The following is a 17,195-nucleotide window of genomic DNA, read 5'->3' as shown; positions in this document are numbered from 1 at the left end:
AAAAACTACTATTTCTAGAGACCTAACAGTTCCCATTTTTAGAATTGGTACAATTTGTAAAACCTCTCATACTTAGAAGGCCTAAGAATCCCCACTTTTATTATCGGTACAATTTGTAAAAACTACTATTTCTAGAGACCTAACAGTTCCCATTTTTAGAATTGGTACAATTTGTAAAACCTCTCATACTTAGAAGGACTAAGAATCCCCACTTTTATTGTCGGTACAATTTGTAAAAATTTCCATTTCTAGAGACCTAACAATTCTTATTCGTATTATCGGTATCATTTGTAAAATCTCCCACGTTTAGAAGTGTGTGTTTTCGTCCAGCAAAGCCACATCGGGCTATCTGCTGAGCCCACCGAGGGGAATCAAACCCCTGATTTCAGCGTCGTAAATCCCTAGACATACCGCTGTATTAGCGGAGGGCTCCACGTATAGAAAGCCTAATTATGTGTATTTAACCTTACTGTCGCAACCAGTTTGAACAATCTTCAATTTTTATAAAACTAAACAAGGTTTGCTCTCATTATCGATATTTCTTGTAAAATATTCATTGATCTTAACTATTTTCGCTTTTCTAAGTGTTTAATAAAGGTTCTATGACAATTTGTTACCTGAGAGATGAACTATTTATTCAGCAGGATATTTTCAGACTATAGATTATAAAGAACTCACATATTCAAGCTAGGTGCAATTCGTGTAGTTAACGAACGTTTTGTAATGCATCACGCGGTTATGTTTTAATGACATCACATTTTCTTTTCCCGGTGTCGTCAAATCTATAGACGCATTTGTAGAATAAGGTAGCTTTTATGAAAAGTCTTTGGTCTAAAATAACCTTCAAAAATATAAAATAAAAATACCTTCACTAGATTATAGAAAAGAAACTAATTCCTTATACCTACAAAATGAGTTTCTCCAAACTTGTTGATAGTAACGTGTTACCACATATCCACAGTGCTTGGTAAAATGCTACAACATGGTAACTAGTGTCTGGTAAAATGTTACTAGATGTCAAATAGTACTTAGTAAAGTGTTATTACATGTTACATAGTACCTGGGAAAGTATTATTACACGTTACAGAGTAGCTGTAACGTTAACTAGTGTCTGGTAGGATATTCTTAATAAACGTTAACTAGTGTCTACTTAACAGCGTAGGCTGTTTTTACGAGGCAGTGAACAGGATTCTCCATCTTCTTAAGACCACAAGAATGTCGTTCACTATTATGTACCCAGAAAAAGAAACTTCTGTTTTAAAAAAAATGTTTATAAAACATTGAACAATTTGGTTAATATGACAAAATATGTTCTTTTACTGATAACAAGAATGTAGACTAAATCTGAAAAGATGATAACAGGCATGATAAGATAACACAACACAGGAATAAACTCGAAAAACCAGTCCGATTCAGAAACAGTTCTTATTTGAATCAGTGACTTTGTTTAATTACAGTTTACGCTTTCTCTGTTTTAGAACAACTTCAGCAGAAGACGGCTTACATTCGTTTAACGATACAGATAACAGTAATATTTCGAAATTATTGGACGGACTTTTAGAAGGCTATGATAACCGTCTGAGGCCTGATTTTGGAGGTAATAGCATTTCATGTTGATTAATTCACTTAACTCTTCGAAAGTCCATGTATTTAGAATATATCTATTGATCACCACTAACTCATCCAGGGTCCTCTGGTTGTTAACAATGGTTTCACCTAACTGCTGACGTGAAACTACAGGTTTGCTGTCTCAGCTGCCCGCCTAGTTAGGGATAAAGTGCACGACATACAATTTTCAATCTAATTTGCTCTTTCGTTTGTATTACTTTTCTCTCGAGGAGCGATTAAGGTTTACGTTATTTATCGATTATCAAAGAAAAATTATATTCAAATATTAGTTATATGTTTTTTTTTCAGTTATGTTTATTTGGAAAGTTTAGTTGAAACAATAATAATAGATAAGAAAATAATTTACCATTTTGTAGTTTGATAGTTGAACACAAATATAAGTGTATTAAATTTTAAAATATTTCAGTTGTGAAACTAATAATTATAACAACAATGATTCCACGTGTTTATTTAATAATTCTTTGTAATATCTGTGTTTCATTAACAATATGCAATACATAAGATCTTTTATCGTAATAATTGATCATAAAACAGTGGTAAAAAGAGATGCAAAATGGGCTTTTTGAATGGTTGTTAAAACTGGCCATAGTTAATCCGTATAATTAAGACACTTGCTAAGTTTTGTATTAAAATAGGTAAGAAGTAAATAATATGGTGTATATGAAATGATTAGTGAACCCATAGATGGTTGTTTTCAAATAGTAGTATATTTATAAATAAATAGAGAAATGTACATTTTTAATTAAAGAACTTGTATCTTAGCGATGTGTAGTAAAAACATGTTATTAACTGTAGCAAAATATTATTCATTTCGTTACTTAAAACACTGTAAAATTATGCCAGCTTTGTTACCATTGAAGCACATAAAGTGTATAAGTGAAACAAATTATTGGTATATTTAGGATCTCCTACCTTGGTCTACATAGACATCGAAGTGCGAAGTATGGGACCGATATCAGAAGTGGAAATGGTGTGTGTGAGTTTTTAAACAGAAAATATAAAACGTATTAAGTTTGCTAGATCTGGACTAAGCAAATGGCATATCTGGTTTTTAACACTAGTAAAAATAATGTAATTATCTTCAGCCGATTAAGAAAGTTGTTTTTTTTTAAATTACGTTCTATTTTAAAGTTTCTAGTCCATGCATTTAATTATTAAACGTTTTGGAATCTGTTTGAGATTGTTGCTACACGCGTCCTTCGGTCCTATATAGAATTTGCTGTTTATAACAACGGTGTGAAACCTGTTATAAGAATCTGGTTATTTCATTGATTTAAGATTATGTACAAGGAAGACTCTGAGTCTGTGTAATTTAACAAAGCTATTTCTACACTTTTTTCAGAGCTATTCAATGGACTGCTACTTTCGACAGAGTTGGATCGACAGAAGGTTAGCTTTTACTGGATCCATGGCAACCCTTGCTCTCTCCATCTCCATGCTGGAGAGGATCTGGCGGCCCGACACTTACTTTTATAATGGAGAGTATTCTTACCTTCATACAATCACCTCTCCCAACAAATTCATGCGTCTCCATCAAAATGGAAAAGTACTTTATTCTTCGAGGTACAAAAACATGTAAACTGTTGATTATTGTAATAACTAACATGAAACAGTGACATTCAACAGTGAAGGTAGTTTAAAATAAAGAACACAAACCAAAGTTTTAACTAGTTGATTTCGAAATAGAGATTAAAAACTAAAATCTAAGAATAGGAGAAGCATACACTATGCTATTTTTCACCTACTTATTTCACATCGTTTAACGTACAACAAACTACATCGATCATAAAATCCATTTTATATGTTACTCGTCTCTGACGTTATACTCAGAGAAAGAGTAGCTTAGTAAGTTTTGTTTGATCAAAAGACATGCTAGAAAGAAATGAACAGGAAACATTGTATATTGAGGTTACATTTTACACAGCTATCTACTTTTACAACAGTTAGTATATTTGTGTTTCCTAAGATAAACTATATTATTTATTTAAATTAAAAATATTGTTAGTAATGTAGTGTATTAAACTTTTTAATTTGATTTATTATTTATTATTATGATTGTATTAAAAAGTTTGTATAATATGTAAATTTAAAACAATTGTAAAGTTTTAATACCCATACCAGCCGTCTTTACAAGATCGACATTTTTACTTCAAGTGGGTTCTCGTCATCGTCAATTTCCATCTTCAACTTTTTATCAAAATTATGCTATTTTCACATGTTTTTTACTCACTATAATACACATCCTGAGCTCCTGATTTGTGTGTGATGAGTCTCTTATTATAATCCTTTCCACAATTTATACTCACTACATTACACATTCTGAGTTGCTGACTAGTGTGTAATGATTTCCTTAATACCGTCCTTTTCACGTTTTACACTCATTATATTACACATTCTGAGCTCCTGATTTGTGTGTGATGAGTCTCTTATTATAATCCTTTCCACAATTTATACTCACTACATTACACATTCTGAGTTGCTGACTAGTGTGTAATGATTTCCTTAATACCGTCCTTTTCACGTTTTACACTCATTATATTACACATTCTGAGTTCCTGATTTGTGTGTGATGAGTCTCTTATTATAATCCTTTCCACAATTTATACTCACTACATTACACATTCTGAGTTGCTGACTAGTGTGTAATGATTTCCTTAATACCGTCCTTTTCACGTTTTACACTCATTATATTACACATTCTGAGCTCCTGATTTGTGTGTGATGAGTCTCTTATTATAATCCTTTCCACAATTTATACTCACTACATTACACATTCTGAGTTGCTGACTAGTGTGTAATGATTTCCTTAATACCGTCCTTTTCACGTTTTACACTCATTATATTACACATTCTGAGTTCCTGATTTGTGTGTGATGAGTCTCTTATTATAATCCTTTCCACAATTTATACTCACTATGTTACACATTCTGAGTTCCTGATTTGTGTGTTATAAATTCCTTATTATAATCCTCTCCACAATTTATACTCACTACATTACACATTCTGAGTTCCTGATTTGTGTGTTATAAATTCCTTATTATAATCCTCTCCACAATTTATACTCACTATATTACACACAAATCAGGAACTCAGAATGTGTAATACAGTGAGTATAAATTGTGGAGAGGATTATAATAAGGAAATCATAACAAATTTTGAGTTCCTGATTTGTGTGTTATGAGTTCCTTATTATAATTCTCTCCACAATTTATACTCACTATATTACACATTCTGAGTTCATGATTTGTGTGTTATGAGTTCCTTATGGTTTTCTCACGTTTTACTGTCCCTATATTACACATTTTGAGTTCCTTAGCTGTGTGTTATGAGTTCCTTATTAGTGTCTTTTTCACATGTTTTTTACTCACTATATTACACATTCTGAGTTCCTAATTTATGTTTGATGAGTCTCTTATTATAGTTCTTTTTACACTTTCTTCCATATTCTCAGTTCCTTGTTTGTGTGTGGTGAGTCCATTTATATATTTAAATTCGCTGGTATGGATAGAGAAAGCACTATGTAGAGGAGCGAACAACGTTTCGACCTTCATCGGTAATTTTGCGTTTGCTTATGTTTCTTTATTTAGTATTTGGGTGTTTCTATGATTATGTTGTGTTTACTTGATTTGCACTGTACTAAACAACGAAACAGACATAAACAAATGTAAAATTAAAGAAGCCTCACATATACAACAACTCAAGCCCAAAATAAACCAATACAAAGGAACACCTTTATACCTATATTAATAAATATAATCAAACATCAAGCGCGCCCTCTACATTCCTACACTCAGTTACACAACCCCCTTCAAATATATGGTCAACTATCGGTCAGTAATCATTTCTTTTTTTATGAATCTGACGATTGTCGAAACGTTGTTCGCTCCTATATTATTACTTTTTATACCCATACCAGCCGTTTTCAAATATATAATTTTCTCTACAAGTTGGTTTTCTCGTCATCACGGTTTACGGTACGTCCCTTATCATCTTTTGTTTTACACTAAGATCTTTGTACATGGAAAGCTTTAAAATATATATATAAATGAAATGTAGGAGTTTAAGTGTAGAATGCTTCTAATGATAGATTGGAAAACAACAGATCGGTTTATGGTAGTTTATATTATACTTAGTTTTGTTCTCAGTTCTATAATACTTAAAGGGCCCTCAAGTGGCAGAGCTATATATCTGCGTAGTCACACCGCTAAATACCGGGTTTTGATATTCGTGGTTAGAAGAGCACAAATAGCCTATTGTGTAGCTTTGTGGTTAGTTTCAAACAAACCAGAAATACATAAATGTATAGTATGTGAATCAGAAACTTGAAACACATGCGTTTATAAGGTATAAAATGTACATAAATTAGCTCTAAGATTTTTATAATACAAATATCTTACTTTATTATGTATTTAATAGCTGGAGTACTTCTGCCATGAACGGAAGTTATGTAAAGTTGCTTCCTTTATATGCAATTGTAAGAAACGTAAATAATCAATAAAACCTATAAAACACAGTATGTGAAACCACAAATTTGCACGTATCTTCACAAGGACCTAACGATCTTTTATGCCAGGCCCGGGATGGCCAGGTGGGTTAAGGCGTGCGACTCGTAATCTGAGGGTCGCGGGTTCGCATCCCCGTCACACCAATCATTCTCGCCTTTTCAGCCGTGGGGGCGATATAATGTGACGGTCAATCCCACTATTCGTTGGTAAAAGAATAGCCCAAGAGTTCGCGGTGGGTGGTGATGACTAGCTGCCTTCCCTCTAGTCTAACACTGCTAAATTAGGGACGGCTAGCGCAGATAGCCCTAGAGTAGCTTTGTGCAAAATTTCATGCCAAATTTGGTGTAGATCCATTAACAGAGTGCGAAGTAGCTTTAAAAATGCGAAAACGCAAAATCACCCTTAAAACCCTCAAAACTGAAAATTTGCATGCATCTCTCCAGGAGCCCAATGAATCTCCATACCAAATTTGGTGAAGGTCCATCCTCAGGACTTGAGATACTGGTAAAATACACTAAAACTGGAAGTTTGTATGTATCCATGCAGCCTAGTATGATGAGGTGATTAGAACGCTCAACTTGCAATCTAAGAGTCTCGGGCTCGAACCCTGGCTCAATGAAAAGTGTGGTCGTTATAGTGTGCGACCACTTCCACTATTCGTTGGTAAAAGACTAGTCCAATAGTTGGCGACGACTTTCTTTGTTTTTAACTGCCTTTTTACGTGTAGCTTTTCGTTAAATTGAAAACAAACCAATGAACCTCCATACCAATTTTGGTTAAATGGACATACAACGTAGAGTATTATTATATTAATACAAATTAAGTTCCTGATTTCAGAACAACATTATTGCGTAAGCAAGAAATTTGAAATAATGTATTTTATTTTAAAACTTTAATAAACAAACTGTAACATTCACCACTTAACGTACAAGGGAGAGATGTTTTATTAGACCAGTGCCTACGAGTGATTTTAATAAACTATAGCGTAAATATTGACAATTAAAAATAGGTGACAGAAAAATTTCTTAATTTACTTATGGAATTTGTTAATTTTATTACTGAAACGGTTTTCAAGTAAAAAAAACAACTAAACAATAACGTTGTCCACATTAAATAACAATAAATGTTTTTACATGTTAGTTAACAATATCAATATTTTAACAGGCTAGTTAACAATATTAATGTTTTGAGATGTTAGTAAACAATATCAATGTTTTTACATGTTAGTTAACAATATCCATGTTTTTATAGGTTAGTTGACAATATCAATGTTTATACAGGTTAATTAACAATACCAATGTTTTAACAGGTTAGTTAACAATATCAATGTTTTTACATGTTAATTAACAATATTAATGTTTTTAGATGTTAGTTAACAATATCAATGTTTTTATAGGTTAGTTGACAATATCAATGTTTATACAGGGTAATTAACAATACCAATGTTTTAACAGGTTAGTTAACAATATTAATGTTTTTAGATGTTAGTTAACAATATCAATGTTTTTATAGGTTAGTTTACAATATCAATGTTTATACAGGTTAATTAACAATATCAATGTTTATACAGGTTAATTAATAATACCAATGTTTTAACAGGTTAGTTAACAATATTAATGTTTTTAGATGTTAGTTAACAATATCAATTTTTTACAGGTTAGTTAACAATATATATGTTTACAGGTTAGTTAAAAATATAAATGTTTTTACAAGTTAGTTAAGAATATCAGTGTTTTTACAGGTTAACCATAAAAGCCGACTGTCCAATGAATCTCGAAAATTTTCCAATGGACATGCAACGTTGTCCACTTCGAATAGGGAGCTGTAAGCAAACAAAATTTTTTGAACGCTGTCCTCTTTAAGCAAGAAATTATAAGAAACCAAAAAATTCTCACCAATCTTAACATTGTCCACCTTTAATAGGAAGAATAAGTGACTAGAACTTTATTAATGTTGTGCACTTTGAACAGAAAGTTATAAGTAATTTCAACATTGTTAATGTGGACCATATTGAACAAATATACAAGTAACTAGAACTTCAATAATATTGTCCATTTTCCATAGGAAATACAGTGGTATGTCGGTTCTAGAACGACTCCCTTCTCGAACAATTCGGTTTTCGAACATATTGTTTGAGAAAATATGTCTCGGTTGTCGAACATAAACTCGGTTCCCGAACCAAGCTGTCGTGGCCCGAACCCCCGAAATAACCCGACTGATGACCCAAACGACCCTTCGACCATTTCCGGCCCACGCCAAGCTTGCCCATTACATTTTACCAGCACCTGTCGCTCAGTCCACATCCCCGCTAAAATCTGCTGTGAACGTTCTCGTTTTCCTTTTTTTTGTTGTTGTTTTTCTAAATATTCTGATTAAATAAGCCACCATGGGGTTAAAGAAGGATAGTGAAAGCGGAAAACCAAAAAGAAAAGTTGTTAGAGCCACAATAGAGGTGAAAAAAGATCTCATAGCGAAGTATAAGAGTGATGTTCGCGTGTCTGACCTTGCTACACAGTTTGGTATGGCGAAATCTACAGTCTACACCATACTGAAAAATAAAGAGGTTATGAAAGGAGCTGATGTTGCAAAAGGAGTGACAGTGCTTACGAAACAAAGATCACAAACAATGAAAGAGGTAGAAAAACTGTTGTTGATTTGGGTAAACGAAAAACAGTTAGCTGGTGATAACATTTCTGAGACCATCATTTGTGAGAAAGCAAAGCAGTTGCATGCTGACCTCCTGAAAAACACCACTGGAACGAGTGCTGATACAAGTGATGCCTTTAAGGCTAGTAGGGGGTGGTTTGAAAAATTTAGGAAGAGAAGTGTGGTGAGTCATGGGGAGGGTGCCAGGCAGAAACAAACCTCGACACGTTTTTAGTGAGAAATAGGTCCAGTGAGTCTAAAGCCGGTTGTAGCGGTGCAAAGAGACAGAAAAGAGAAAGAACCTCAGAAGGAGAGTTACCTGACGTTTTTATGGAAGGTGACTCCCCTTCCAAACAATAATAACCCTCCTACTCTCCACGTTCCTCACCATCTTTCACTTACGCCATCAGCTCTCCTCAGCACAGGTAAAGTGCAGTTAAATTTTCAGTTATTTTTTTTTATTGTGTTTATAGTTTTTGTGGTTGACTTTTATGCATGTAAGTATTATTATACAGGTATAAATAAGCAATAGTTTTACTTTAAATGCTTCATAATGCGTAATTTTTGTAGGTCTGTAACGGATTAATTTAATTTACAGTATTTCTTATAAGAAAAACTGATTCGGTTTTCGAAAAAAATGGTTTTTCAACAGCCTTCTGGAACGGATTAAGTTCGAGAACCGAGGTACCACTGTATAAGTAACTATAGCCTTATTTATGTTGTCCACTTTGAACAAGAAGTTATAAGTCAATAGAACTTTATTAATTTTGTCCACTTTGATCAGGAAGTTATAAGTAATTTGAACATTGTTAATGTATTCCATAATGAACAGTAAATATAAGTGACTAGAACTTTATTAATTTTGTGTACTTTGAACAGGAAGTTATATGTAACTAAAACTTTATCAGTGTTGTTCACTTTGAAGAGGAACTATAAGTAACTAGAACTTTATTAGTGTTGTCCACTTTTAACAGGAAGTATAAGTAACTAGCATTTTATTAATGTTGTCCTCTTTGAACAGGAAGTGTAAGTAATTAGAACTTTAAAAATGTTGTGCACTTTGATCAGGAAGGTATAAGTAATTTGAACGTAGTTAATGTTGTCCATATTGAACAGGATACATAAGTAACTAGAGCTTTATTCATGTTGTCCACTTTGAAGAGGAACTACAAGTAAATTGAGTTTTTTTAGTGTTGTCCACTTTGAAGAGCAAGTACAAGTAACTTAAACTTTATTAATGTTGTCCACTTTGAATAGGAAGTATAAGTAACTAGAACTTTATTAATGTTGTCCACTTTGAACAGGAAGTATAAGTGACTAGAACTTTATTGAACATCAAGCTCTGTGGATTGTTTTTATTTTTTAAATGAAGAACCTTATTTTAAGATGTCTTATTTATTAAGGTTTTGGATGAGATTAATAAACCACTATATTTATGTTTATTAATAAACCGCTATATTTATGTTTATATTTCTTTATAAGCGATAATTTTTATTGACATTTTTAGTTGCTTATTCTACAACGAATGTGATGTATCAGTGGAATCCGGTTAGGAAAGTAGTTATACACCCAGATATGAAGATGTCTCAGTTTGACCTAATCCATACACCGAGTGGTAATACGACAGATCGCTTGAGACACGGTAAGATGAATCTTCGAATAATATGAAGACATTTCAATTATATACAGAGGTTTATTTTATACGTAGAGTAAAAGTGGACTCGTTGCTTATATACAATTATAGTTTATGTTACTTATATTAAGCTCTTAATTATCTAGATAATTACATTTTGTATTATACAACCAAGGTTAACTGACAAGACATTAACATTGTTAACACGTTTCTGTCTCGTAATCATTTTACTTTGATACACTTTTTATATTCTCTTACTCACTGTTTGTATTTACCTTTTTCACTTAGGAATAAATAGACTTAGTTCTACTTTAGGTTTAAACAGCTTTCTCACTCCGAGGTTTCCTTTACATGTGCAGTAGGTGTTTTCTCCGTGCTTGTGGCCAGTTTTCATCTCCAGAGACACATGGGGTACTTTCTCATCGAGGTGTATGCTCCGTGTACTATGCTTGTTGTTCTTTCTTGGGTTTCTTTCTGGATCAACAGAGAGGCCACAGCTGATAGGGTTGCTCTTGGTAAGATGCAATATAAAAATTAGCATAGGAGACATATCGTGGTATAAAGTTATTTAGTCTATCATTGAGTTATTAAAGTAATCCCCAAGCAGAAAATATTTTCATGAATTCTCTCGCCTTTACACGTGAAAACGCTTCCATTGTTATTCCATTTTTATATGGGAAGTCTAATTACGTCTGAAGATACCCTAGTACAATACAGATATCATAACTCCAATCAGCTTCCAGTACGGCTCCCTCTATCATAATAGCTTAGTGTAGTTGATCACTACATAATATTGCATTTATTTTCACACTCAGTTCGTGAGTATATTCAAATGTATGACACTAATCTTAACCGATTGTAAGTTGTAAATTTGGTTCCAAAATTACCAAACTAAATATCGTACCTTAATCAAACCCCCATAATCTAGAAACTGGATCACACCTTAACCAATTCCTTGGTATCCAGAAACTAGATGCCATAGCTTAATACACTCTTTGATAATCCAAAAACTAGACATCATACCTTAACCAATTCCTTGGTATTCAGAAAATAGATATAATGCTTTAACCAACTCCTCGGTAATGCAGAAACTAGATGTTATACCATACCCAACTTTTTTGTATCCGGTGTCTTCTAAGAGCATGTTAGTAAATAAGTATCAATTAGAAACACAAAAACAAGACCTCTGTTTCACACATAAAAATACTCGATACGTCAGCAGAGGCTGTGAAACATGATCCGGAAACATTAAACCAGGTTATCTGGACGACAGATATATATATATATCTTTTCTTTAAAAGTTGAGAACTAGAAAATATAATATCCAACATACCTTGAACAACAAACTACTTATATATATTTATATGTTGTTCTTTGTGCAGGTGTTACAACAGTGTTGACAATGACGTTTCTTGGTCTCGAAAGCAGAAACGATCTCCCTCGAGTTTCTTACTGCACTGCCCTCGACTATTATGTGGCTATAAGTTTCTTCTTCGTCTTTGCCACAATAACAGAGTTTGCAGTCGTTCACTATTACACCAAAGTGGGCAGCGGCGAGTACATCACAAAAGTAAAGTCTGAAGATGACGAGTCGTTTAGTGATGAATGGAAGCCTGAAGAAGAACCTACGAATGACAGTCCTGAACGTTTCTCTTCATTAAAAACCTTCCAGATGGTATTTAACATTTGTGTTAGTCGTCTTTAGAAAGTATGAAGTGAAACATTCATTAAACACTTTCTACAGGGTTTTAAAAAGCATAACGTTTAATAATTGTTAAGAAAATCACAGTTTGATTGGTATATTCCACGCAACATAATTCTAGCCTGACACAAACTCAGTAATACTGTGTGGGACTGTCATGGTACCAGTAACACTATTTAATCCTGGTATTAACGAGTTACATTAAGTAGAAAAGGATGTCTGAGATGTTTTGAGTTTATGGAAGTGTCATAAACACATTAAAAGTATCCAGATCTGATATCATCACACAATTCTTTCTTAATATAGTTTTTAATCTACATTAAACTTTATTGTTAGCCTACAATTGCCCTAATATCTTAATTTTTTAATTCTTATAAAATAAGACATAAAATACGAGTATGAATCTTCCATTTTAATGATGGACTTTCTTTCGTAACAGGATTCAAGCTACGCACAGCACACGGTCCGCCGATCTTTGGGAAGAAACAACTCTCAGAACGGTCGCATAATACGAAGTGTCTCACTTCGTAAAAGGTTCACTGTTCAACAAAGGGTGTCAACACACTTGAACAGTGTCAGTAAGCTTGACAAGATCTCCAGATGGGTGTTTCCTTTGTCATTTCTTATTATCAACCTGATATATTGGTATACATACCTCGGTCCAGATGGTTCTTCATAAGATAACTTATATTTCATTAAATATCTAGAGAAACGTAAAGGATGTTTATGTTGTGTTTATCACCTGTCGATACCAAAGGGTTTTTAATGTGTTCTCTTAGTTATCAGTGGATATATATGGGCTTTTTAAATATCTTATACTAACTATCATTAAATACTGAAGGGTTCGTAACGTGTTATCTTAATTATCAGTGTATATATATGGGCTTTTTAATTATGTTATATTAACTACCATTAAATACTTAAGTGTTTGTAACCCACAGATAAAACTCAAAATCTTTGTTTGATTGCTCGCCACGTTCATTGCGCAGGACACAACTCCCTCACGTGAAAGTACGCTAAACGACAAATTGTCTTTGGAACAACGTGTGTATCATCTGGTAGCCGAACCAGTAACTTTATCGTTAACACATGCATTATGCGAATAATTATTTACAGTTTAGAGTAGTTTCACATTTTGATATTATCATAATGAATACACGGTAAGCTCCTTGATTTATATGGTTGTTACTTGATGAAGACTTGACATTTTTGTTTAATGTGTTAACATTTAATTTGGAATATAGCATTAGAATAAATAGGCCTATGTATTAATAGATCTAATAACATCATGTAAGTAACCCCGTGCATGCAGAATTAAAATGTGTGTGAGAAAGCAAACAGTAGGCCTAGTCTATAAAATAACATATGTGAAAAGAAAATAATAATGCTTTCGTTATAATATTTCTGGTGTTAGTGAGATTAAAGTGAAGTCAGCGAATATACTTGATTATAAGTTTTTCTTCAAGGTGGAAGTTTTTCTTTTCATACATTATAAAGTACAATACTGCACTCTGTTTGTAGTATTATTCACATTAATGTCGTAGTGTTGAATTCGTATTACATTCATAAAAATATATTAAACTTATATTAAAGCAAATTCACCATAATATTTATGTTTGAATTTTTTATTTTTGAGGAGGAATGATGTAGGACTAGAGCTAAGCTTATCATGTTCAGGAGAATGGGTGAATGATGTAGGACTAGAGCTAAGCTTATCATGTTCAGGAGAACGGGTGAATGATGTAGGACTAGAGCTAAGCTTATCATGTTCAGGAGAACGGGTGAATGATGTAGGACTAGAGCTAAGCTTATCATGTTCAGGAGAACGGGTGAATGATGTAGGACTAAAGCTAAGCTTATTATGTTCAGGAGAACGGGTGAATGATGTAGGACCAGAGCTAAGCTTATCATGTTCAGAAGAACGGGTGAATGATGTAGGACTAGAGCTAAGCTTATCATGTTCAGGAGAACGGGTGAATGATGTAGGACTAGAGCTAAGCTTATCATGTTCAGGAGAACGGGTGAATGATGTAGGACTAGAGCTAAGCTTATCATGTTCAGGAGAACGGGTGAATGATGTAGGACTAAAGCTAAGCTTATTATGTTCAGGAGAACGGGTGAATGATGTAGGACTAGAGCTAAGCTTATCATGTTCAGGAGAACGGGTGAATGGTGTAAGATTAGAGCTAAGCTTATCATGTTCAGGAGAATGGGTGAATGATGTAGGACCAGAGCTAAGCTTATCATGTTCAGAAGAACGGGTGAATGATGTAGGACTAGAGCTAAGCTTATCATGTTCAGGAGAACGGGTGAATGGTGTAAGATTAGAGCTAAGCTTATCATGTTCAGGAGAACGGGTGAATGATGTAGGACTAGAGCTAAGCTTATCATGTTCAGGAGAACGGGTGAATGATGTAGGACTAGAGCTAAGCTTATCATATTCAGGAGAACGGGTGAATGATGTAGGACTAGAGCTAAGCTTATCATGTTCAAGAGAACTGGTGAATGATGTAAGACTAGAGCTAAGCTTATCATGTTCAGGAGAATGGGTGAATGATGTAGGACCAGAGCTAAGCTTATCATGTTTAGGAGAACGGGTGAATGATGTAGGACTAGAGCTAAGCTTATCATATTCAGGAGAACGGGTGAATGATGTAAGACTAGAGCTAAGCTTATCATGTTCAGGAGAATGGGTGTTCATACCTTAATATTTTCTATAAGGGCCTATTTATCCTTGCCAGTAAAGGAATAAAAATATCGTTCATAATGGAGTCCTGATTTAAAAACGGTTCGCAGTTTAATTTCAAAAATGAAACTTAAGTTTTTTCATGAATTCATAAATAATTTTTACCTATATAAATATGGAAAAGGGAAACAGAGATTTATGTTTTGTTTTTCTTCTCGAAAATCTCAGGCAACGCAGCTAGTATGATACAATAACCATCAGTTGATCTTAAAGGCTTGCTATAGGTTATAATCATTATCAGGCGATATGTAAGGGTTTGTATGTTGTTTAGTAATTATTAACTAATACTTTAGGTTTTGTAATATGTTATAATAATTACCAGTATATATCTAAGTGTGTGTACGCTGTTCTACTAATCAGTCGACGCCTGTAATTTGTTATAATAATTATTATACGATACCTAAGGGTTTGTAATACGTTATCATTCAGTCCGTATGGGTCTATATGTAGGGATTCTCAGGCCATTCAGTAAATCGTGACGACACGATGTTAACTAAGATTACCTAATAAAGTCGAAACGTTTTACTCTGCTTTGTTAGTAAAAGTGTTAATACCCATACACAAGTCACTCAATAATAATAATACAAATATGCAGGATAAATAATAAAGAACGAGAGAGAGTTTTACGTTAAAAGACGATTGCCATCAACTTTGATTTATTTAAGTACCCAGAAAGTTCTAGAACAAGGCGAGCATCCATTGCTATGATATTAGACCAGAAAGTGACCAAACCACCAAATTGTTCATATTTCTTCTTATTGTTTTAGTCGAGATAACTCTGAAACTACAATATTACTAACGCCAGTTAAAACCAAACTATGTGTGTTCCTGAGCAGTGCGCAATGTTATCGATTAGAGTAATAACTAGTAGTAGTTATCATTATCACTTGACGTTAGCTTTCTTAAATAAATATGTTCCTTTAAGTAGCTTCAGTATAGGGTAAAGAAGAATCAGCCAATAACAGATGAACGACTGTAACATGTAGAAAGAACACTGAATGATTTGTACAATCGGTGCGTTTTGGGATCAAACCCTTTGTATTGTCTAAGAAGTGAGGAGGTAAAAAATGTCAAAAACAAGTAATAAGAAACATTTTGTATATGTAAATTGACATAGGGATACCAATGACAAAAATAATGTAAACAAACAGACTCGCTACGAGGACGATCGAATTGAGTGACCTCGTAACAATTTTGTACTCGTGCATTTTACATGTAACATTAAAGTTTGATATTGGAAGTCATGTATGGTCGATCCATGTATAACTGTATCATCCCTATATTCATGTTTCCATTGTTTTTGGCACTGCTATCCTTACACCATTCTTCATTTGTATATTTTTTATTACTTGTAATAATTACCAGTCTACACCTAAGGATTTGTAATAATTGACTATAATAATTAACAGTCGATACTTAAGGTTTGCAATATGTTATAATAATTTACTGTATACGCTTAATGAAATGTATGCTTTATATATTAATTTATAGTTGTTGCATAGGGCTTGAACACTTTTGTAATACTTACCAGTCGATAATTAAGGGTTTAGATGCATTTCTCTTCAAAAGCGGCCAATGCTACATTCTAATTTTATTAAACTTAAAAGACATATGAAAAACATCTGATGTTGTTTGAGAACATAATATTTCTAAAGTGTTTGTAGTAATAAGTTATCGCTAAAAAATTCTATATATTTATAGTGCTTTGAGGCCATTTGTCATAAACCGTTTCTCAATACTTATTTCCACATAAATATTACATTTATCTGTTAAAGTTGAAGAGAAACTTCAATGAAAACGAAACGTAACTGATATTATTGTATTAAAATGTAAAATCAGTATCAATAAACATTTATTGTGCTTTTTTTTGTAGCCTGAGCCAATATTTAATGATCTGTATTTCTGATCACTTATTACTTCAGCTAAAACACTTATTCTTAAATAAATAAACATGTTGAATTATGTGTTTTGATTAATGTAAATTTAAAATTTAAAGATATAACACGACTTTAAAATAGTGTGTGTTTTTATTATAGAAAAGCCACATCGGACTATCTGCTGAGCCAACCGAGGGGAATCGAACCGTTGATTTTAGCATTGTAAATCTGTAGACATACTGTTATACTAGCGGGGAGCTTAAAGTGCTGAAATACATTCATGAAGAAACTGCCGCCTAACACACTTTAACTGAACTGCCAGCAGATATATTCTGTATTCTGTTGTACATTTGATGTTTATGTACTTCTAAATATGGCACATGTAACATTCTGGAATTCATATGTTGTTAACTAATAATATACATAGAAACAATTTTTGAAGCTTATCCTACAAATT

General features: G+C 33.2%; 1 protein-coding gene across 3 annotated transcripts in view; it reads left to right on the top strand.

Annotated features, from left to right (window-relative positions):
- The window catches only part of LOC143245395 (gamma-aminobutyric acid receptor alpha-like), a 58,878-nt gene extending 45,765 nt beyond the window's left edge, over positions 1 to 13,113 (top strand). For 2 of the 3 annotated variants that reach the window (XM_076491688.1, XM_076491687.1), the window contains exons 3-10: positions 1,479 to 1,597; positions 2,532 to 2,605; positions 2,972 to 3,192; positions 7,876 to 7,958; positions 10,288 to 10,422; positions 10,773 to 10,928; positions 11,796 to 12,088; positions 12,555 to 13,113. In XM_076491688.1, the coding sequence (XP_076347803.1) occupies positions 1,479 to 1,597; positions 2,532 to 2,605; positions 2,972 to 3,192; positions 7,876 to 7,958; positions 10,288 to 10,422; positions 10,773 to 10,928; positions 11,796 to 12,088; positions 12,555 to 12,794 (1,321 nt within the window). In that variant the 3' untranslated portion in view covers positions 12,795 to 13,113. The remainder of the gene's footprint in view (positions 1 to 1,478; positions 1,598 to 2,531; positions 2,606 to 2,971; positions 3,193 to 7,875; positions 7,959 to 10,287; positions 10,423 to 10,772; positions 10,929 to 11,795; positions 12,089 to 12,554) is intronic. The other variant, XM_076491689.1, reaches the window with a different exon arrangement.
- Positions 13,114 to 17,195: the final 4,082 nt, after the last annotated feature.

This window comes from Tachypleus tridentatus, chromosome 2, assembly GCF_004210375.1.
Source record: "Tachypleus tridentatus isolate NWPU-2018 chromosome 2, ASM421037v1, whole genome shotgun sequence".
In the NCBI taxonomy this organism is placed as follows: domain Eukaryota; kingdom Metazoa; phylum Arthropoda; class Merostomata; order Xiphosura; family Limulidae; genus Tachypleus; species Tachypleus tridentatus.
This window is presented reverse-complemented; position numbering and strand designations above follow the sequence as displayed.